The sequence below is a fragment of the Plodia interpunctella genome, chromosome 21 (assembly GCF_027563975.2).
Source record: "Plodia interpunctella isolate USDA-ARS_2022_Savannah chromosome 21, ilPloInte3.2, whole genome shotgun sequence".
Taxonomy (NCBI): domain Eukaryota; kingdom Metazoa; phylum Arthropoda; class Insecta; order Lepidoptera; family Pyralidae; genus Plodia; species Plodia interpunctella.
Window position 1 is genome coordinate 3198779 of NC_071314.1, and position 24091 is coordinate 3222869.

Consider the following 24091-nt stretch of genomic DNA (forward strand, 5'->3'; position numbering starts at 1 on the left):
TAAAATTCTGAAAATATACTAGTGACATTATTCGAGTATACTCTTTACATTTTTTAACATCGAATTATCCTGCATATGAAATATGTATATTATTATTTAATATATGTATATTACAAATACTCCAAAATATATTTTTGATAAAATCATCTCCTTATTTTCAGGCCTAAATATTTTTTTTTGTTTCTATGATATATCATTAGCAGTGTTTTATTTGAGGAATTGCACATATCTTTTGCGAGTTCGTTCATGTTCTGAAACTGTGTTAACTATCTAATAGCTATAGTTAAAAATACATATCAGCTATCTCGTAAATCTTACGATGAAACATTTGATCTCTTTCAGGGTGTCCTCTGCGTTACCCGTAATCTTAAAACTTGTGTAGTTCGACTCAGTCTCACTCCCCATGGCCGAATCATGCACGTGACGCAATGGACACCTTTGTCGTTTATCGTTTGATAACCATCCCGCCACATTTTCAATGATGGTCAGTGGTCACATCACGAACACGTCTAGCTTTTTTTATTATTTTGGGCATCCGTAAGTTCACAGTCATTGGCGAGGCGAATTATTACATACGTGCGATGAATTTGTCAGAATATATTGCAAATATATACCGTTTTATGTAATAATTTTATTTTTAAATCTGCCAACATCCACGTATATAATGGCATCGCGCTGTAAATTAGATTTATACAATACATACATATATTCCTTGAAATAACTTCCCCGATAATTAAATACGTTCTAGGTGAAAGTAGACAGTAATGACGACTATTGTTTATGTCTAGGTGGATGACCATCGTAAACTAATTTATACACAGATTAAAATTAAAATAGATTACCTATTGGCAAGTTGTGTGAAATAAATAAGTTTACTATAATGCTATTATTATGATGTCACTAGTTAAGTAAGCAATATAAATATAAGGTAATATGTATTATTATTTTAATACGTTAAGAAGTATCTTATCTATATTAGACATAGTTGCATTTTATTGAATATGTATTCTATTATTAAAAGCATTCACAATAAAATTAAAAAAATACTGACTTTGGTAAAGTTTATTAAACTTGTAGCTGACTAAAATTAATTGTTTATTAGAACTTCATTGATTTATTTCGCTTATGTATGTCCTGTAGGTTTCTTCGTGCGTAGAATTTAATTTCAAAATAATTATAATTCGGTATGAAGGAAGTATATTGTTTCCGATGACTTAATTTTTTATGTTGTACGACGTGAATCTATGGGCGAACGTTGAATAAACTGTTTATGACTGTGGCTATTACTAGAGAGATATGAAGAAGATAAATGGTATTCTAAAACAAGAAAGTATTATTTATAAAATTGAGTCAACTCCACAGCTCTCTCTGTCCGATGAAGATAAGCGCGACGTGATGTAACCGCTCTTAGGTCGGCGCCACCTCGGGGTGGCCGTACACCATTGTATGTCTGTCGGGTAAGCTGATGTATCATACCGTAATGGCTATTCGTTGGCTTAATAAACAGCCTCTAATCAATTAGTGGGTCAGTATGCGGCTATTTTGTGAACAATGCCTTTTTAACATAAAGTTAGTAGTTAGTTGCGTCCATTTTAATTTACTCGTATGAAAAGAAGCTGTATTTTCACTTAAACAAAAAAATAGTGCAGTATTACTTGCAATATAGTTATTATTCTCAATAATTGAATTAATAATTGAAATTGTTTAAACAAAAACAAAACAATCATGCTGGCCGAAAATAATCGAAAACCTTCTTAACTTAAAAAAAGAATGTCCGATTGACTGCGCAATAAATGCCTGATTACACAGATTAAATTTAATAAAAAATACAAATCCCGATTCATGGGTCTTCGACGGCAGCGCCGCTGTCGTTTGTCGCGAGTGTCGATTAACGTGCGACAAAAAGTCGACAGAAACATCTTGTCGCTGTCATGTCGGACATCGGAGTCTGCGCCGGACGGTTTTTGAAAATAGATCTCGTGATAAGGGATGTATAATTATTCAAACGTAACCCAGGCGCGCAAACCATGCCAGTTTGAATGCTTGGAATTTAAAAAGGGTTAATGTCACTTTCTGGTCAAACTTGATGACTTAGGGTGTGCTGCACTAGTCAACCTTGATATTAACTTTAACCTGCGCAGAAAAACGCAGAGTATGTCATTTTATCTGAACGACGGCCGTGTGAAGTCTCTTATAAATTTTGGTAAATTAATTAAGTAACTACGTAAAGATCTTAAATCTCAAAAGCTTTTTGGAACCATGCTAACTTTTTATTGTACCTACAAGCAGGAAGGTAAAATCAACAGATTAATTTCAACCCACGTTTTACCACTAAACTAGTAACAACTGTAAACTTGAACAGACAGACTACTAAACAGTCCCAAACATCCATTTAGTAACAGTGAGCGAAAGTTGATTACGGAGATTTCAAAGATGTATGCCCCTCACGTAGTATAAATGTTACCAGAGTAAATATATCGAATTCAGTGATACGAACTTCGAGTGATCTAATTTAGGCCAATTACAGTAATTAGGTAAAGTAAATCAAGACGATACAAATGCAGATGGGTTGATATGGACGTGATGAGATGCGGGGACGCGTGAGAAATCACGGGACCTCTTTTTAACCGATTGTAGAAGGAGAATACTGTTTTTTTTTTTTTTTGCTTTGTACATAATGCGACATATGAATCATCTTTTTTCGCTGTAAAATTTCAATCTCACATTTTTTACTAGGTTCTTGTAAGACTTTTGAAACTTAGAACAAATGTCTCGTCTCGTGTCTCGTGCAAAAGACTTATTAAATTAAGAAGATAAAGTTTATTCAATCTAGGATATCGTAAAGGCTTAAACAAGCTAGGATCTGCTTTCACCAATAAACTTGGAAATTCTTCTACGGAAAGTTAATATTCAAGAGACGGGCATATATTAAATGTATTCCGAAACGCATCTTACAGCTATGAAAATTTTCTAATGACAGAGTTTTTTAACTAACCAATGGTTTGCCATATTAAGTTTAGTAAACTGGCTTTACATGAATACCCTTGAGTAATTTTAATTTAAAAGTAAGTTTAGTTATTACCTCTCCATGATTAGTAATATTCTTCGTATGAATACGTGGATATAGTTAATAACTTAAAGAGGACAAGAGACAGGATTGGTTGAAACCGAGGGCAACGAAAAGTCAAATAGGAAAAATAGATTCGCTCCCAAAGAGGTCAACGTAGCCTAAGATGAACTAGTTTGACCAAATAGTCTAGCGTGGGTGTATGGGAGTGTCTCAGCGTTACGTTTTAGACAGCTGATCGAGCATGATGAAGGTTAATGGGTAGATAATACATTATGGTAATAATGAATAACAAGAACGAAACATGTTTATCACAATAGGATAGATTATCCTTATAACAATATTAAAGAAGTTATGTCAAAACTTTCTTGGAAGGATCTAAATTTGGCACAGTCGATTAGGTAGGTAGTACAAATGTAATTTGCAAGGTTAATGGTATGGTACAAACCATTCACCGTCAGATCGGAAATATATTAATTACAATATTTTATTTAGCCTTCAGTATTCTCATAATATGGATTCTATCAGAATCATAAATTTACATTTGAAAAATTCCTAGTCCGCGAAACGGAGCGTCGCGCGCCAAAAATAAAAATGGCGACGTATGCTCGGTACGACGAAATGTCGGGAATGTATCCACGTGGAGTAGCCCAGTATTCGAGGAGCTGCCTTCTTTTATTTTTCATGTAGCCCATTTGTTATACATAATACATGTAGGGGCCGTATCGCGGCATCTCTAGGGAATTTTGGGACGGCGCCACAGAGCTGTGCACAGGATGTCTCGATTCAAATTCATTTCTTATTAAATGGGGATTATTTATTGAGTCCTTTTCGTCGTGTTTGATCGATTTTCTTTGGGTTAATTTTTGGGACTAGGAATGTTTTTATTTTGAATTTGTAAAAAGATACGTACCTTTTGTGGTTTTATTTGAGGTAGACCTAGGTACAAAGGTCGTCTGCATGTGTACCTCATTTTCATTTATATCTGTGGCCAAATAACAGTTCTTACATTGTTGGTTTGAAGGGTGAGAGAGGCGGTATAAATACAGGGTACTGTGGCAAAAGATCCCAGGCCACAAAGTAGGCAACGCGCATATGGCTCCCCTGATGTTGCCGGCGTAGATAGGCTATGGTAACCACTTACCACCAGGTTGCATGCCTGTTTGCCTAGTTGGTAGTAAAAATGTAAGTACGGGGCCAGCTGGGAGGATGGAGGGTAACTTGACATATGTCGATTTGACTAAGGTTGTTGCTAATGTAGAACTAAATATTTCATATGACAAATAATAGATACAAGTAGATATTATATGTCTGTAATATTAGTACCTGTAGAATAATTCAACAAAATCTGCAAATCATGCTAAAATACCATTTTCTTGTGTTAGGACGCCCACAGGTCATCAATATAAGTCCCAGGTACTTATATACTACTATAGAGCGGCACAGCGACTAAAGTGGATATTGGCACAACTCTATATGACATCATTTCTTACGGTCTCGTACAAGTGATCGCTAGCTGTAATCTCTGAGGCTTCCTAGATTTTAAAACGTCCCAGGCCCCAGGTTCAAATCATACTCTTGCCTCATGAGTTTATAAATGTCATTCAGACATCAATCTGACATCCTACTTCCATACTAATATTATAAATGCAAAAGTCTGTCTGTTCCGCTTTCACGGCTAAACCGCTGGACCAATTTTGATGAAATGGTATGCATGTTCAAATATAGGCTACTTAAAAAAAATCAATCCCCAAATGACTAATAATGGGGAGTGAAAGTTTGTATTCACGCGGGCGAAGCCGCGGGCAAAGCTAGGATAAAGCTGCTGGAGGATTCTCTGCGAAATCAGTTTTAGAATCAGCCTTTAGACGCCGAAGAGGACAAAGAATGTGTCTGGACACAAACTTATAAGTTACAGGAGGCCAGTTTTTGTCATACTCCGGAATGGCGAGTTCACAAAACATACCACGCGCGCTTATTAAATGTCTATGTATACTATTACAGCTAGATACATTTCCAATATTATTATTAAAGAAATTAATGTAAATAATGATTTAAGTAATGTTTTAGACAAATGTGAGTACTTAAACATTGTGAATCTAAGAGTAGCTTGTGAAATAAACAATTCGATGGCTAAACTCAAAATCGATTGCTTTTTGTCTTTTGCAACATAATGGAGACGCCGAATTAATGAATAACCAACTAACTATCACTTTAGGAAAAACAAAATTACCTACACAATGTTTGTCCATATACAAAATTAACAACTAGAATGACATCACACTATGCAAAATACAGTTTTTACCTTCTTGGGTCCTTGAGACAGCTAAATTGGTTGAAAAACGCCAGTTCCGTTTCTCGAAATTTGTCTCAAACCGTTCCACGTATGGTCCGAGATGTTTTAGCGTCATGAATACTGATACACCAATATACAAACAACTGCATCAAAAGTTATCCAACACGGACTCATATGTCGCGGTGTTAGCGACGAATTTAGACAGTTTGAAAAGTAGCTCGACTGTACTGCGTGAGAATTACTTGAAAAACAGCATAAACCATTCAAGTCATGCTTGGGTGACGCGGCTGGGGGTATTATCGTAAAAATTAGCAAGATTATTGCATCCACTAACACTATTAAGAATAACAAATCGCCTATAAAAGTGTCGATAGAGACAAACCGATATTGATGTTTTACAAGTTGCTATTAATGACCCTTTGTATGTTGAGTTCTTTAATTGTACCCATTTGCTATATTTTTTTTGCTCATTACTACTTAGTATTTATGCAAATAACTGTTTGAATTCAACCTTTCAACATTTATGTTCATTATATATTTAAATCTTAATGCTGTAATCATATTAATCCAATCGTATCATGCATATGAATTCCAAAGATTCCTTTCAATTGTCTATCAATATTAAACAAATTATCGTCAATCGCTATTGTTTTGATTCCCATAAATTCTAAGATACTTACATAATTATTTGTACTATAAAAATAGTGAAAGGATGACATCGTAAATACAATATTTCCTTCGTTCACATCAAAACGGATTTGTGAGTGGATTGAGACGGTTTTGATGAGGAGATGGAGTGCAGAGCTCGAGCTACCTTTACTTCGGGGGCTACTTTTAGAAATGGCAATGGTGAAGCAGTAAATCATTTAGGTATTGCGCAAATGTAGATACCTAGATAGTACACGGCAAAACGTTAAAACATCATGTTTGCATGCAACTGCAGTATTATAACAGCCCATAAAGAACACGATGACAATAGCAAGCTGTTAGTAATTGGTATCGAGTTGAATTGACAATTTATTGGCGATCATTTTCGTTTTGCACGCAATCCCAATGATTTGTCTGACACTGATTCTTACATTGACGATTTTGTAATCATCTCGTTTGACTTTGATCTTTTTACTGTCTATGTGATCTCTAAAGTAAATTTTTATCCGTTAATTTAATTGATAACCATACATTTTCGCAATTTATACTAATAATTTTTCATCAAACTTCACGTGATAAGTTACTTTCATTTATTTATGGAAAATATAATTGTATTCGAAATAAATACATATATGTTCCTTTCAATACAAAATACAATAAAATATAAATACGTGTTTATTATGGTGTTTATTAATAGTACCTTAGAAATAACCTACGGTTGCAAAATTGTTTGTATTATATTATTAAAATATTTTTCCTCGATATTTATTTTAAGACAGTTTCCTAAATTCTCAAACTCATAATACTTCCAATGTTACTCAGTAAATGCTGCTACCATTTTATGCGAATATTAACTTTCCCGTACATTTTCGGAACTCCGGGAAGTAATTGTGTAAAGTAAAGGAAACCTTACAAGAATTACAAAATAACAAACTCACGTCATCACTCACTTCGTCGTCGATACTTCAAAATAAATCCCGTTGTGTTTCTTTCCTTTCATCATGACCAACGATCTTAGTTCTAGGAGATGGAGCTTTCTGATTTCGTTTATAAAGGCAAAATGTAATGTAATGTTTCTTTTTCAAGTAATACAGAACTGGCGTACGCATTTAGATGGTGTCAAGATATCGCAGCAAGATATAACGCAGAAGAATATCTTCAAGGAGAAGTTGTTGTGTATCTATAACTTCTCTTGGTGATGTTTAGGAAATAACTTTGCCTGAACTGATACAGTCATTCCCTAATCCAATATCATATAAAATATTCGATAATTTATTAATTACATATAAAATATTCGATACCCGTGTCCTCATTAAGCATTCCATGTCCGGGATCAGTCACTGTAACATTATTCTTATCACGAGTGGGTGTTCCGTCGCCTCCTAAATCTTTACTATTTCGGACAATGTCTAATCGGTAACAAACGTCGTGTACGCATTCAGAATTTGCCGAATATTACTCGTCTGATTTGCAATTGTTATTAGTTCTGAGAGACGGCGCGTCTGTGACAGTAAACAGGTCATGCTTATGTGGGAATCACACTGACATACAAACTGAAGGTCATTCGTAAAAATACATTTATGGCAATGAAAATGGTTCAGAGTGATTGATTTCTAATCCAATAGCATCTACTTAATCTAAAGGGCATGTCGTCTGTCTAGTAGAACTCATAGTAGGTCCTAACCATGTGTTAGGTTTTAAACAAATAAAACTGTACTATATAGTGGTCGATGAAAGTGTTATTAAAGAACTGAATAATTGTGCTTTGGTATTTAATACTTTGAGTGATGGTCGACATGGTGTCATTATGATTACTTATAGCTGCAGAATCATTGTGTAGGAACTTATTGCAAGTATTTTTTATTGTATAGCTGCGAATTTGCAAGTATTTTTTATCCCGTAATGGGATGAGGTCACCGATGCAATCTTATTGGATGGATGGATTTCCCGAGGGACGACAGAGATGTCCACAGTAAGGCACAGCCAATCATGTTTGCGAAATTGAAGATGTTACAAAGTAGTCCTTTACACTTTTTTTTGATAAATATCTTGATGTTTATATCTCACCTGAGCATGTTCTCGGATGCGTTCACGACTATCCACATCTAGACCTGAAATGTCGGTCTGTCAGACATGACTTCACGTGACATAAAACGAGACAAAACTACCTATGGAAATAATAAGTAATATTTATGGATAAATAAGGTACATAAAAGAAGTTTTAACTAATTTTATGAATCAGAGGATTAAATTCAAATAAAATTTATAGGGTAATAAAAAACAAAGGTTTTTTTAAATTATTTCTCCCGTACTAAGGCTTGAGATAGACAATTTCTTTTTCGATTTTGATATGATCACAACGTTGACATACCTTAAAGATATTAGTATATACTAATGAAGTAGAAATATACATTATAAGCATAAAAGCAGATTTGTGCATACAATTCTTTCAGCCAACCTTTGATAAAGAAAAATAAGGAGAATATAAAATAATAGATAGGGGATATTATAGAGTACCTCTTCGCAGTGCAATACCAATAAAACAATAACGAATAGAAGTAAATTGAGATGAAATCGTTGATCATGAATTGGTTGTAGCTCAATGACAAGAAATGAAAAGGCAAATCAATTGATACATACACGATGCAAGAAGGAATTCAATGAATATGACAGGATAAAACAATAATTAAGAGGAGACGATGCAATTGACTCTTGTAAATGATGCATTAATTTGCAAAAACTGTATATGTATTATTTGTGTCACTCTCTCTCTCTCTCATCTAGGAGTTTACTCGCTTGCTTCCCCAGCCATTCAAGCCGTCCAGCCATTGAGTGTCGGAGTCCGCTTTCCTTCTTTTTCGTCCCCACTTTTCACAGTAACATTTGTAATTTTGGGTCTGGCATCCAATTTAATTGGCAAATAGACAACCTTCATAACTTTGGTATAAATATGGTAAGAGACTTTGTGCTCATATATTTTAAAATTTTCTCGATATTTCAATATTGATAATAAAATACTGAGGGAAGCATAAAATATGTTGTTAAAAATCGCACCCGGATATCACCAACTTAAGTTTTTACCACCAGATAAAGATGCAGATAAATATATCAAGAAATTAATAAAGCAGCGTCGGTGCTCGTAAAAATACAATGAGCTTGTGTCAAACGAATAACGCCAATAACTCAAAAACAACTTATCTGGACCATAAATCATAAAGGTTTACAGCTTTTTAAGTGGACTTTATCTGATACAATGAATCCTCAGACGCATCTTATGAAAGGAGTCTGAAGACGACCCTGGGTCGTGAGATAACGTAAAACTCATGATAGCAGATAATTTTCAACTTAAATTATAGACTCGGGGCAGCGTAACCGCTGGCAGGTTAATATTCTCTATGACTTTGTTTACATTGTCTCTGTCTGGGTTCACTGATTCGGATGTTGGTTCGCCACCATTGTCCGGCTAAATATGGTCGATCATATTAAACTGTTTGACTTGTTTTAACATTTGATTTATTTTTATAATATTCTAAAATTAATTTAAGATATATAGTACTAATAACAAGGTTTCCTTGTTAAAGAATATAGTTTCAATCATTAAAATGTATGAAGATAACATGTCTACAGTATGTCAGTATACCATACGATTTAGCGCTACCACAGCATTAACAGTACAATGTTTCAGTAAGTAGAGAAGATATCCCACTTTTTTCATACTAAAGTGAATAATATTATAAGTAACCTACTTCGCGATTCTCAGATAAATTCTAGCCTGGATAACGCCTAAATTTAAACAACATCAGTGATAGAAATGTGTGTATTAACTTGGCAAAATCATGCGAATAAAGAAATCTTAGCAATCAGAGTTCATCCGTTTTATAGGTACAGTCGGCCACTAATTAAACCTCTCGTAAAAAGAGGGTCCCTCGTCAATCAATGTTTAAGGGCATGCTGAGTTATAGGCGGCGTCAACAAGCCGGACGTCGCGCAGAGCTGTGGCATTGCTAGTGGATACGGTAATTTAACCCATCTACTAGGTACTAAGATTTATAAAATACCATTAAAAATTATTTTTTTTATATTTTTAACCACACTCAAGTGGAACTGGCTGGAATACTTTATTTTAAACAAAACGGATAAATTTATTTGTTTTCTTTGTTCTAGTCTGATATCGTTGGTTTAATATTTGTTATTATTTATTTGTTGCTGTCTAAATATTTATTTCAAGAATCAGAATATTTATCCTTCAGAATGTGTAGGTTGCCAGTGTGTTTGCATAGTATTGAAATGGAAGCTCTGTTATTTTCGTTCAATTTCAGCTGCAAACGAAAAAGTCTACACATTAGATTCGTATGCGCACGCATTGTTACGACTGGGTTCCTTGGTATAATTTAAAGCTAAAGAATTTTGATTGACTACTAATAGCACTTTTTTGGTGGGTTTACTCTAAAAATGAATCCGAAGAATGCCTGACAATTTTAATTATGTGGAGTTATTTATAGCAATGTTGAAGGCGCCATAGAGTCACTTGTTAGCCAACCAACGAGTACACGAAGTAATTCCGGGAATTTTGATTGACTTCTGCCTTTTTGAAGCACTTTATGTTTATTCGTCTCCATTTTAATAAATTATGGACGTGTTTCAAAAGAATGCAGTATCAATTTTATTTTTATTCTATGGTTCATGAAAATCTCTTTAGAGAGCTTTGACTTTGTTTTTTTTAACAGGAAGGTAATTAGTGTACAATGTAGGTTGATAGATCTATTATTATCTGTCACTCTTTAACTAACAACTAGGCCGATTTTGATGAAATTTGTAATAGGTTTATTTTTCATAATATGTTTTAAATAACAAACACAATATATTTCGTACTTATATCTTGAATGTGTCCCTATAATTGCTATGACACACATCGTAGTGTGCTGCTGCATATTCAGCTCTAGTAATAGTTACATATAGTTTTTTTTTTCTCTAAATCGGCTGCCGCTTCCGCGGTGAATAAAGGGCACGTTACTTCTGGAACAAATCCAAAAGTCATCAAAATCGGTCCAGTTTTTGAGTTTAGTCGTTATAAATAGTCAAAATGCTTTTTTCTCGTCATTACGAGATCCGAAACTTCAACCATGTCTTTTCTGGTATAAAATCTGCTGTTCATAATTATGTAAGTGTTCCATGCCACGGATAGATATATCATAGAATATGCCAGCTGCTTCTCCTCCCGTGTTGAATGTGAAAAACAATTAATGAGGAAAAGAAGGGATGTAGATTCTTCACAGACAATTTCCAGCAAAAATATGCATTACTAGCTGCGCCCCTGCGGCTTCGCCCCCGTCAGAACTTGGGAATAAAAAGTACTCTATGTGTTATTCCTGTTATTTCAGGTTATATTCTACCCGTGTATCAAAATTCATAACAATCGGTTTAGTAGATTTTGCGTGAAAGAGTAACAAACATTCACACACACATCCCCACAAACTAAACGTGGCCTGAATCCAGACAACGAATTTAAAAAGTAAGCAATCCCACGACTTACTTAGTTAGGTATAGGATAGGTAATAGATCTGTGCATATAAATATGAAAAATAAAGAAATATTTTAAAAACAATCCATTAAGGATTACTGGCCACACATAATGCTGTAGAAATATACTTATAAATTTAGCATTCATCTGACACTTTTATAGACGGGTGTAGAGCGGGTTGCACCAGTCAACTTTGACATGTCGTAGTTTGCGTTTTCATGGGCGGGTTAAAGTTAACGTCCAAGTTGACTGTAACAACTCACCCTAAGGAATTACGCGCATGGGAGCATTTCTTCCCAATAATTTAATTATATCAAAATGCCCCATTTTCAAATCCTCTTTATCCTCATTCGAATTGCAAGAGAAACAGTGCTCCCTCCAAAACCGCGGCTGAAGAGGGAGACACCTCTTAATTTCAGGGGTATTTCAATTTTGGAATTACGGAACTGTCAATTTAAACTACACAAAACAGGCGGAATACATAATGCTTTCTCACGTTGCAATGTTTATCTCGCAGTTTGATAGTAACCGTAACCGGGTCATTTGAGGATGAATCTTGAATGAAGATTAAACTATAGTTTGATACTTATTTAATAAAGAAAAAAAGAAGTGAATGTTCCCGTAGGTTTTTAATAATTTATGGTAGTTTGTTCTTTATTAACAATTTTATTCAAAAACCTAACCTTAAAAGTACAATATTTTCCTGGGAGCACATCGCCCTTGCTATCAGCGTGTTAATTAGAGTACATTATCACATAACATGAACTGTTTGTCACGCAACCGTCACTTGTTATGTGTTACACCTCGCTTTTAATTTATATTAGGTAGTAATTTTTTGTCACATTCAAATTCAAATAGAATAATGGGAAATTATGAAAACAATTTTATGTGGAATTTTCTTCTTTTATCATTAATTAATTAAAACTAATCAATACTTGGATTTATTTTAAAAAATGTAACAAGTAATGTAAAAAAAGTATGTGCGAGTGTAAAAAACAGACAACCTACCTTTATGATTGAGAGCACGTGTAAAACAATTTATATCTTGATGATGAGGCTAAATGATAAAAATGAAATAAAATAATAATAAACGTTATAAAAATGACCCTAATTGTTGAGATAGGATATCTAAAGAAAGAATTTACATCCTAGTGTACCCGTAAGTCGGCCATTTTGTGGGCACGGCGTGTAACTTGATATCAAAAAAAACAGCTGATACGTAGGTTATACTTCGATGGATATGTGATTATTTACGTTTAGGTACGGTAGGTTTAGGTAAGTATTCTAAGTATTATGACTTAACTCTTTAACTAAATACTCTTACTCGAAGAAAGAAGTCGACTAGAATTTATAAAGTTAAATATTGACTAGAGTTATTTAAATTAAACTCTTAATTCGAAAAGGTTTTAGTCATTAACATCATTATTTCCAGAAGCAATATATAATCTTTAATTGGTAAACAAGAAGCGTTTTGTTATCCTTGTACTATAAATTTAAAAATCTAACAAGCGCGTTTTCCCGCCGTTTTTCAAAAAACGAATGCCCGTATCTCATCGAACACGCGATAGAAATGTAAAATGGCGACGGGATGCCTGTAAGCGATATGAGAAACGCGTAACGAGTGTCCATGCGTGAAATCTGCGCCTGTCCGTCCGTCTGCGCTGTAATATTCAATTAATTGTTTGTTAACATGCTACTGGAAGGTCGAGATACAAGTTCTTGAGTTGTTCTTGATCGCTGCAGCATTGCAATTGCCGACTTCTTTATTTTTACGTCCCTGGCTCCCAACTATATTCGCCTTCTACCCGAACATCTTTGCTCTTGATCCTACAGCCATACGGGAAAAAGGCATTGGATATTTTCGGCATAAAAATGAGCTCTATGAAAAAATGTGTACATTTTCCGTAGGATGGCTGAATCGATTTTAATAAAGAGGTCGATGTGAAACTTCATGTCTAAACCTATTATAATATTTAGTAAAAACAATTTTGTCAAACTTATTCAAACTATTTGCCGCCTGCAAAATAGTTCGCTTTCTATTCCTCAACTACAAATTAAAGAAAGAACAGAATTTACATCGTTAAAGAGTTACTCTTACAAGATTTCAAGACAAGATATTGTCATTAAAAAGTCGATGGCACTGAACTACTGAAAGATAACACGATGGATTAGTATCCATCGTATATCTATATTAGTGTGTTGAGTGTGTTGGCAGCTGTGTATTTAAAAATAAACAACCCATACACACTTGTCTTATTTCTGTATTCTTTTTATTTTATCAAATAGTTAATTTTGTATTCTAGTACTGCGCACGCGAATGTCGTAAATCAATTAACGTGACACCTAACCGATGCTAAGAGTTTAATTTAAGCTTCACTAATTATATTTATGTACATGAAATTAACAATTAAAACTGTTTATTTTTCTTTTTATTAACCATTCTTCTTAGACGAGTTCCCACGAATTATTTTTCCGATACAACAATGTGCGACTTCAACATTGTCGCCTGACCAGAAAGCAGTTTAAATGGCACGGATGAAATGCTAGAAGGTGGTACATATTCTGAAGAGTGTATCTACAGTTTTTAATTTTAATGTTGGCACCTAGGTCCAATGCTGTGTTGCCATTGGTCAATTGTCAGTCATATCACACGTACGGTCAGTCGTCTAAGTCATATGTCAATTCAATAAAAATTATCAAAATGACAATTTCAATGAGAACTCTGTCTAAAAAACTAAGGGAAAAAATTTTAAATCAGGTTCAAAAACCGAATTCTAGTTAGTTACATGTAGGCTGTCTCGAGTCTGGTCATGTCAAGGGGAATAGGTAAGCAGCCGCGACGCGTTTGTGGGCCCGACGCCTTCGGGCGCCGCTGTCAAATATTTAAAAAGCGAATGGCGAATAAAGAAGTTTGACTGGGAAAGTGTTTCATTCGAAATTTAAAAACTTAAAACGTTTGACATTTATTTTGAGTTGTTCCATTTTGTTTATCATAGAGAATTGATTGATAGGTACTTTAGATTGAATAATATATCGGTATTATAGCGTATGCGTGAATAAATGTTTGTATTTTTAATTTAAGGGCTGTTGTTTGTCTTCGTGTCGTTATTTTGTGCATTTTCTCTACAATAAGGTGAACGACTGCGCAAATGTGCAATTTGTATTTAATAGGCATCGTTGTGTAGTCTTACATTTATAAATGGAGGTGTAAAATGATAAATATGTAAGTGAGGCCCAAGTTATAATGTTAAACAACAGAAATCGGTAATAAAAACACGAGAATTCCCTTATTAGCAATGAAAATGTTTTCTCGGAAGCGACCGTTGCACAGTGTAAGCGTTAGCCTATGTGCAACCATTACGTCAAATATAATTAGTTATACCTGGTTTCTGAGTGCGAAAATACTCGTTTTCCTGTTTTTTTACTGTTATTAACTTCAAAACTAGTATACTCACTTTTCTCACTTCAAATAGGTATACTCGACTGCTCTGTATAAATGCAATGTATTATTAGAATTCATTAGTCTAAGGATAATGTATTAAATTAATAGAAAAATATCGCGCACTCTTAATGTTATAATGGAGATTTTATGCATATTCGCTATAAAGCCATGGTAATTAAACATGCATTTGGCTGAATAAGCTTAGCAAAGGATTTAAGTGTGGTGTATCTCCACAATAATGTGACGTACGTGACATCACACCACATAAGAACATATACCGAATTTTCATACACGTAATACTATTACAATACAAGCTGAAGTGTAATATTTTGTTCATTGTTAAAAACTAAGTCAGTCAGTGAATTTTGAACGCACATACAAAAACTTGAACATCATCTGTCCAATAAGATTACGTGACGCGCATTCACACACAGCCGCGATATATTTCTTATACGTGGTGAGGACAAAGTAAATAGAGAACAAACATTGGCGCGTTTTGTTTAACCTAACTCCATTTGCTTATAAATTGTGAAAATAAACAGTTTAGATCGTTCAGGAAGGAATAAGTGTGACGTGATTTCCTTTTATAAATTAATTTACACGAGAATCAAACAGTTAATTAAATTAATTATAAAGTGGAATTTACAATTTTCCTTGTTATAGTTCAAAATTTAAACGTCATACAGTACAGTGTTAAACAACTGATGTAACTGATATAACTAGATGGCAAATAGACTAATCATATTTATTTGAATACAACTAAACAGCAAATATTATATGTTGAAACAGACAATATTCCATAAACGCAGGAAACGAAAATATGTAGTAGGTTTTCGATAAGATATTGCATTAGCTAAATGACGACCCTCAGCAGCGAGTAACACGATATACGGAACGCAAGAAGAACTGTAGTTTAAATTTAGAATACCACAAACACGAATTCCAGTAGACTCGATCAGCTAAGGTTTTTCATGTGCGCGTATGCTTGATGTGTTTGTGAACAACGAGATGACACATCTGTTACCATCTATAATTTGTGTACAATATGACGCGTTCATTTAAGTATACAAATATAAATTCAGATAGACCATTGCCATACTTTGTGTCAAGTTGTGTATTTTTGTTTTTGTATTAATTGAGTCTGTACCGACCTTGACGCAATCATTTCACACATTTTTTGGTGAATTGACATAAGTTCATTTATTACTAAGCAGATCTTCCTCTAAAGGTGTTTAACAATAGTCATAGGCCTTCTTAGTATTAGTTACAATTTGTGTCGCCAAAATGTTATATATATTTTATTTCTTGCTGACGAGCTAAGTCTCAGTTGCACCAGTCAACTTTGACGATAACTGTAACCTGCGCGTCGCAACCGAGTGGTTAAAAAAATGGTGTTTTAAAATTAACTGGTGCAACCCACCCTATGTCCATGTAAACGTGGAGTAAGTCTCGTCGTCTTAGCCAATGGTGGTCCTATATCGTACACGACAAACAAGTCTATTCGATTAAGCTATTATCTATTACAACCTACATAAATAAATGATAATACGCACCACACCTGCTTATTAATTAATAGTTCCTTGTACTACCTACTATTACAGTTCAGCGCATAAATAAGTGCGATGACAACCATAGATTAGATAGACTTCCATTAAAACAATGTTAGTAGGTACCTACTTACTTCTTTAAATAAGGCGGTTTATCTTATTTTTTAAATTTGACCAAAGCGTTCGACCGATTTGAATTTGGTTTTTAGTAAGCGACAGTCGGGCCTCGTGTAGGCAGAATGCAGATAAAAAATATTATATTCTGTCAGTCGTCCATGTATGTACAGATTATAAACAGTTTTTCTGACATGGGGACGTTTTTACAAATTAATTGAAATAATAATACTCGGATAATATTGATGTATTACAAAATTAGCATATTTAAAAATAAATTAAACGTAGAAAACACAAAACTGTAAACATATTATGTGTATCTTCCGTATAGTTTTTCTAATTGGACAATTTTATAAAATGTAAGGTTGGTTAAACTGCATAATAATATACACCTACCGTATTGCTTTGCTTATGAAATTGCACATTATACTTAATAATGCCATATTTATTTGTCCGCCTATGTTATTTAATAGGCCTAGGTACTTATAATTTGCATAACCAGATCAAAGCTTTTTTTTAAACCATAGATAAATCATCTATTTCAATATTAGAAGGTTGGTAATATTGGTACACGATTACACATTTGATTTTAGTCTATTAATTAGGAAGTTGTGTAGATACTTATATAAAAATGAAACGAGCTATTCTTTTTCTTTTAAAAAAGCTTCTCTATTTTAACCAGTCCATGATTTTAACGCTAATAGACCTTTTTTTAATTCTAGGGGTGGATATCAAAATTACATGTAACTTAAACTATAATGAAAAGAAAATTAGATTAATTGTGTTAGTTTAAGTTTTACATCAGAAAATTTTGTTCTAACACATATCTAGGAACCTTAAAAACATAACTTTTCTTTGATACAGTTGTGCAAAATGTGTTCATCTCCTTCAGAAGGGGAGAACCAGTTAATTTTGTTAGAACACGCGAACGTTGTATTACGATTCTGGGCGACCGTTATATCTTGAGCCCTTTGGACCTAAAGAATATACGAGACTAAGTAATCAAAAGTATATAGAAGGGCTTACATAAATGCGTTATTTTGCCATCACATAACATGAAAATTAATTGTAATTTAATTTATTACTAACCTATGTTACTTCTGAACGTTTAGTTTATTTCTGTGCCAAATTTCGTCAAAATCGGTCCAGTAGTTTTTTGATTAACAAATAAAAATAACTAATATTAGTATGAATTTAATTTAATTTATTTACATTAGCAAGTAGGTGTGTAATTTTATCAATACATATTTTTCAAATTGAATGACTCTGGATGTGCCCTGCTCATTCACACATTCAAATCTAATACTCTCGTTATTTTATAAATAGCGTAATTTTAAATATTTTTTCTACACTAACGGCCCGCCCCGGCTTCACAGGATGCAATATTATGCATGTTATATACATATAAACCTTGCTCTTGAATCACCTATTAAAAACCCGCATCAAAACCCGTGCGTAGTTTTAAAGATCTAAGCATACATACGGACAGACAGACAGCTGGAAGCTAGGTACTTTGTTTTATACTATAATAAAGATGATAAATCGTTAAAGAATGGCATTCTTAAAAAAAATAAGTTCAAGGGCGAACTTATTATTCAAAGGAGCTAGCACCTGGCGCCTCGCACAAAACGGCCACTCTTACTTTTCCCGAATTTTCTTTTTTTCCCCAAAACTTCCCACTTTGATGTCTAGAGCTACCCTCCGAAATTCGGAGGGCCACGCTCGACTTTACGCGCCTAATAATATCAATTTGCTTTTTTCCAAACGTATTTCAGTGAAAGATATATATTTTATTACCTTCGAGTTATATTGTTTTTGTGATATATGCGAAACTACAATTCTCTGATAATATCTGAGTTGATTGAGAGTCTTGCTGAATACAAATTCTAAAAGATTTTTAGTAGAATAATTGTAACTATCTCTTAGGTAGTGCTGACTCTCTATCATAGTAGAACACACACAAAAATGTTGATAACTTTAATTAAAATGTCATTATTGTTTTGTCACCATTTTTTAATATATAACAAAAATGGATTTTTACAGCTTTATGTCTTGTTGCTCTTCAATTCTTCTGCACATAACAAACACTTCTCCATAAAATTACTTTGACGTTCAATAAACTTTTTTTTTACAAAGCGACGACAAATGAATATGAGCCTAAGCTAATCAGCGATTAATAACCACATAAGTTATTGCCTCGATATTTCTATTAAAAGCCTATCACGTGTCATGTGTATCGCATTTGCAGTGAATTAAACACTGGCACAAAATTTATTGCTAACTTTTAAAAATATGCTGTAATTTATAAGACACGAGTGTTCAGTGTAAACAAATGTTCTATTCTCATAGAAGTGAATTATCGAAAAGGATTCATTTTTTATAATAAAAATAGAAAATAGTTATCACAATAAAAATACAGATAAAGTAAATTGATAGGTAAGTAAATTGAATTGCTCAATGTATTAAAGACTATAGATATTAATAATTAAACTATAATAATATAAATTATAATTATATTTTCAAAAGACCACAATCGCAAAACACCATATTCGCGAAATTGTAATAATATCAAATATTTACATATATTAAAATATTGTAAACAATTATAATGATAAACATCGATTTAATTTACTTTTATTTAATTCCAAATTTATTTTCATGTTTATAATAATGCCCTGTAAATAAAAAAATGTATTTGTATTTTTGATAAACAAAATTTTAAAAGCAAATCAACACATACATTTCGTTAATTGAAAACCGATTAAGGGTAATTATTTTGAAATACTTGCATCAGCATATTTCCTTACCAACTTAATACAATAATGCTGTAAATTTATAGGCTATCAGTGTTAATATTTTCTCTCCTCATAGATATAAATTACAGGAATTGACTTGCCAATGAGTTTTCAATGAATAAATCCGAACTAATATTATAAATTGGAAAGTAAGTTTATTCGTTACCTCTTCACGCTTTACGTTTTAACCAAAAATTGAAATTTTGCATACATGAAGTTTGCGAGTATGGAGAAGACATTAGGTACCTTACATCCCGGAAAAATAATTGTTCCCGTGGGAAAATTACGCGGGCGAAGCCGCGAAAAAAAAGCTAGTATTTAATAATTCTTTTTCACCAACAATGCTTCAAGTATCTTTTACATAATATTCGGTAAGAAGCTAATTAAACATACAAATACAAGTACATATCTTGGCGATATTAAATAATATATATTTCACATTGCAAACATGCACACTAGTTGATTATTATTAACTTGTGGCAGAAATGGAAAAGGCAATGCCAAACCACTCCATTAATAATGCCAAGAAAATTGTTGTGTGTGTTTCATTCCACGTATTAACCACGACCCTCAGCCACGAGGAATACGACTATGAAGAAGAAGAAATTTCACATTGAAATAAAGAATAGACATATCAATGTAATTCATGAAATTAAATGTGAAAAAATAATACGTAAAAAATAAGAATATTATTATATAATTGATATTTGACAAACTTAAATTTAATATTATATTAAATTTAAGTTTGTCAAATATCATTGACAAATTATTCATCAGTTTCAAAACGCATTTAATTTAACAAATAAACGTGTTTAATACAATTTAACTGATCATATATTATATGAATTATAATATATTATTCAATTTACAGTTTACATAAAACCTATTCATAGCATATTAAATATATGTATTTCAAGTATCACTTTGCCGTCTCTATAATATTTGGAACTCAATGTGTTTACAGATAATTGCAAATACTTACAATCATGTGAATTGGTGATAAAATACGTTATTTTATGAAATGACTAACGTCCTACAACATTGTATCAGATATTAATATGTTTTTACTATGTTTTGTATAAAATATTATACATGAACAATTATTTTATATCATTCTTTAATAACTAAAATAAATAGGTATTGGATTTATGCTAACATTTGTGGGAATTTTATGCGTTATGAAATTAATTGTTTAAACAATATATTAAAATTACTTTTATTTGTTGTAGAGAATTTATCAATATTTAACTGAGAATTTGTTATTGTTTTTCGCGTGTAAAGTTTAAATGTTTGTTAAAATATCTTACTAAAATTGTTGATATGAAAACAAAATCACTTCACAAATCAATTCACTTCAGATGTCTCCATCAATAAAAAATAAACAATAGATTCTTTTAAGGCATCTATTTTTTTTTTTGGTTTTTTTATTCTTTCTACTTTGACCGCGGAGGGAGCCGACGGCAACAGTTAGTTATACATAATATTGAAATACTAAAATTCCAAGTTTTGTAAAAAATAGGTTCAGCGGATGGCATCAAGCAAGCGGAGCTCAACTCGAGGAAGCCAACAAAGATCGCGACCGCACGAGGATACGCCCGTGGTCTCAACTTATCGACATAAAACATCGTTTGTCTAAATATAGACAGACGTGTCCTGGCATCACCATTATTGTTTACAGTTAATTAATTTGTTTTCTGTCTGTATGTTATCTTACTTTAGCTTTTATAAGATATGATACAAAATTACATGTTGAAGTACATCAAAAAGTCAGCGGTAGTGGTACCTACTGAAGTTTACCATATAAGTAGGTAGTCAGAAATTATATCTATAAATCTACATAAATTTTATATTACAGGCTTGCGGGTTCCCAGATGGTGAACCGATTCAATGGACATTTTGAGAATTTTGAAGGTCCCAATTTTTATAATTCGTCGATCTTCAGATACTCTCATCGAGATATGGGTACTTTTTAAAATTTCGAATGGGTACACCGCTGATAAAAGTTTATTCCATAGATATTTTGTAAAATCCTTTTTAATTTCATATTGAGCAACTAACTACCTATTCTACAAACATGTACCTAATGTACCTGTCCTACAAAATGTGATTCTTATTGGATTTTCCTCATGACACTATTTTATTTACACGAAAAATACTAGTATTCAAATTGCTATGAAATTCAAAGTTAAAGATATTATTCTAAAATTAGATCTTTACAGGCATTTTTCATGTAATTTTTTCGTCTAGAAACTACCTACAAACTGCTTGCATTTAGCAACGACCACCATTCTAAATATATTCATAATAATAATGTATTCGTATATCAAGTTATTCTTTATATAAAAATCTTGGTAGTATCGTGCATCGAACATCGCTTTAATTGCAGTAGTGATTATGCAGCGACACGACCCGACGGGTGCAATGTTTTGGCGAAAAAATGCGCCTAGCCAACGTCCCACAAGCCCACAACCCCGCCGTGAGAATGAAAACTATTTTTTCATTTCAGTTTTTTATGTAATGATTGTTTAGATAGTTTTTTTTTTTAATTTATGTTAGGTGTCAGTATTTGCTTTTCTAATTTTAAAATTAGTTTCTCTTACTTTCGTCTATCCGTATATTATAGGTATATTTTTCGTTTCTTAACAGCCAGTGCATTTCTTAACTTAGGTACCTTACTTTGAAATGCTTTTAAAAAGGTATACCTATTTGTCAGTATTAAGTCAATCACCAATTTTTTTATAGTTCAATTTTATCATTTGGTGTCTACTTTTCTCTACATAATTTTGTAGATGTTCTTGACATTTGCTAGTGGGCTCTGTTTTATTTTCACTGTACAGTACAAGTGTATTTCAAGTTCATGTGCATTGTTCTACCTATATCATCACTTTGAAGCTAAAAAGTTCATATTTTCTTTCTATAGTGTTTTCACAAATTAATGTATTTTTTTCATTATTTACAAGCCGTGACTTTCCGTTTATCCGACAGGATTTATCGTTTTCATTAAATAGTTTCAACTCTACCACGGCTATAATTTGGTTGTTTTGACTTTCAAAGTTTGTTATTGTAAACAAAAACATGTGGCGTTCATTGGCTAATATTCCAACCCGTGCTTAGAGCCTAGTGGTGTGGTACTCACCGCATCACAGCCTACCACGTCTGATCACACACAACACTGTCACGTGACACGATCACAGCTTCGAGAGCAACGTCCGTACTGACCTGCCACTCTTGGTGATCACCATCTCCGTGCCCAGCTTGTGGAACTTCTCCCAGAGGTCCTTGCCCTCGAGGGTGACCTTCGGGTCATCGACGACCCCGTCGTCGTCGGGGGGCAGAGGTGCGTACGGCGGCGGCGGCGGCTTGAGGAGAGGACAGGGCGCGGACAGCGCGGCGGCGGCGGCCAGCGCGGCGGGCAGGTACGGCGGCGGCGGCAGCGCGCCCGCCGTCAGCAACGCCGACACCGAGAAGTCGCTCGGCCGCGGCGCCAGCAGCCCGTGGAAGGCGACGGCGTCGCGCCGCTCGGCGCCCTCGAAGCGCATGCCCGCGCCGCCCGGGGCCCACGGCGCGCGCTCCACGACCGGCGTGCCCGACGGCTCCAGCGGTCGCGCCCGCTCATGCAACGTCCATAACCCGGCGGTTCGTTCGCGATCGCGACACTCGCTTTCCTGTGGCGACACCCGCTCGCGCGGCAGGCGTCAAACGACTGGCCGCCGGCGGCGCCGGGCGCGACACCCCTCCCGCCGCCGCCCAATGGCGCGCCGAGCGGCACCCCGCGCCCGCGCCGCGCCAGGCCCCGCCCGGCGCCGCACCGCGTTGTTTTTTCGCCGCGCGAGGTGTCCGCCGCCGCCACACCTCGCCGCTCGCGCGGAGCGGGCGAGGCCGCGGCGACGCTAATCTCGTTGACGACGCTCGCCGCCGCCTCTTCTAATTGGCCACGTTTCCGTTCGTCCGTCAATTGAGCTCGTTACAGACTCGCCATATCTTTTGTGGCCTCTATTCCGCTCGTCCGCTGCCCGCCGCCGATTGGGACTAACTTAGCACAACTTTTTGCCAACATTGGCAGAGTTCTCGAAAAGTTCCCCGAAACTTCTGTGAACTTGATGAGAGGCTCTCAGATTAACTCTAGTTACCTTTAATTTCTTAGAGTTTGTCAAGTTGCTTTTATCGCTCTTTTGCTATTTTGAAATTAATAGTTGTATAAATTTGGATAGAGTTCTGTATAGAATCTAAGTTTCACTATTGTATGCAAGATAAAATAATAGGTAATTCTTCATTCACAATCTCTACCACTGCTCTAAAAGTAATTAATTTTGTTCCAATACGAAAGGTAGAGCCTGTTTACAAAAACTGATATGTACCTATTTTGTTTTTACAAGTAATTTTTATATTTACGATATTGCTTTCATAAAATTACTTGATTCCAAAACAACTACCTATATCCCCGACAACGACCGCTAATAGTTAGGTATGTATTTACTTTCGTTATTTTTACTATGGTGCAAAGAGTTTATTCATTCAAGCTTTAATAACTAAAGTGTATTCGTTTGGTAACAAAGCTACATATAAATAGTACATATACAATTTACATACTTAGTTTGTTATCAAATTATCAATTATCTAGGTAGGTAGTCAGTGTATCTCTACACATATTCTATTTACAT

General features: G+C 34.3%; 2 protein-coding genes across 11 annotated transcripts in view; one reads left to right on the forward strand and one right to left on the reverse strand.

The window, feature by feature from the left end:
* Nucleotides 1–23146, reverse strand: part of LOC128679221 (T-box transcription factor TBX3) — an 84277-nt gene extending 61131 nt beyond the window's left edge. For 7 of the 10 annotated variants that reach the window (XM_053761315.2, XM_053761311.2, XM_053761309.2 and 4 more), the window contains exon 1: nt 22650–23146. In XM_053761315.2, the coding sequence (XP_053617290.1) occupies nt 22650–22969 (320 nt within the window). In that variant the 5' untranslated portion in view covers nt 22970–23146. The remainder of the gene's footprint in view (nt 1–22649) is intronic. The other 3 variants (XM_053761313.2, XM_053761312.2, XM_053761310.2) reach the window with 1 other exon arrangement.
* Nucleotides 22968–23389, forward strand: LOC128679470 (ran-binding protein 9-like). Its single transcript, XM_053761750.1, has 2 exons — nt 22968–23066; nt 23123–23389. Exons 1-2 carry the CDS (start codon nt 22968–22970, stop codon nt 23387–23389), a joined length of 366 nt encoding a protein of 121 aa, XP_053617725.1.
* Nucleotides 23390–24091: the final 702 nt, after the last annotated feature.

Bases quoted from the DNA above. Each gene is read 5' to 3' on its own strand.
- LOC128679470 (XM_053761750.1), top strand. From the start codon at position 22,968: ATGCCCGCGCCGCCCGGGGCCCACGGCGCGCGCTCCACGACCGGCGTG. The intron at 23,067-23,122 runs GTTCGTTCGCGA...CTCGCGCGGCAG, and splicing joins GCAACGTCCATAACCCGGCG to GCGTCAAACGACTGGCCGCC.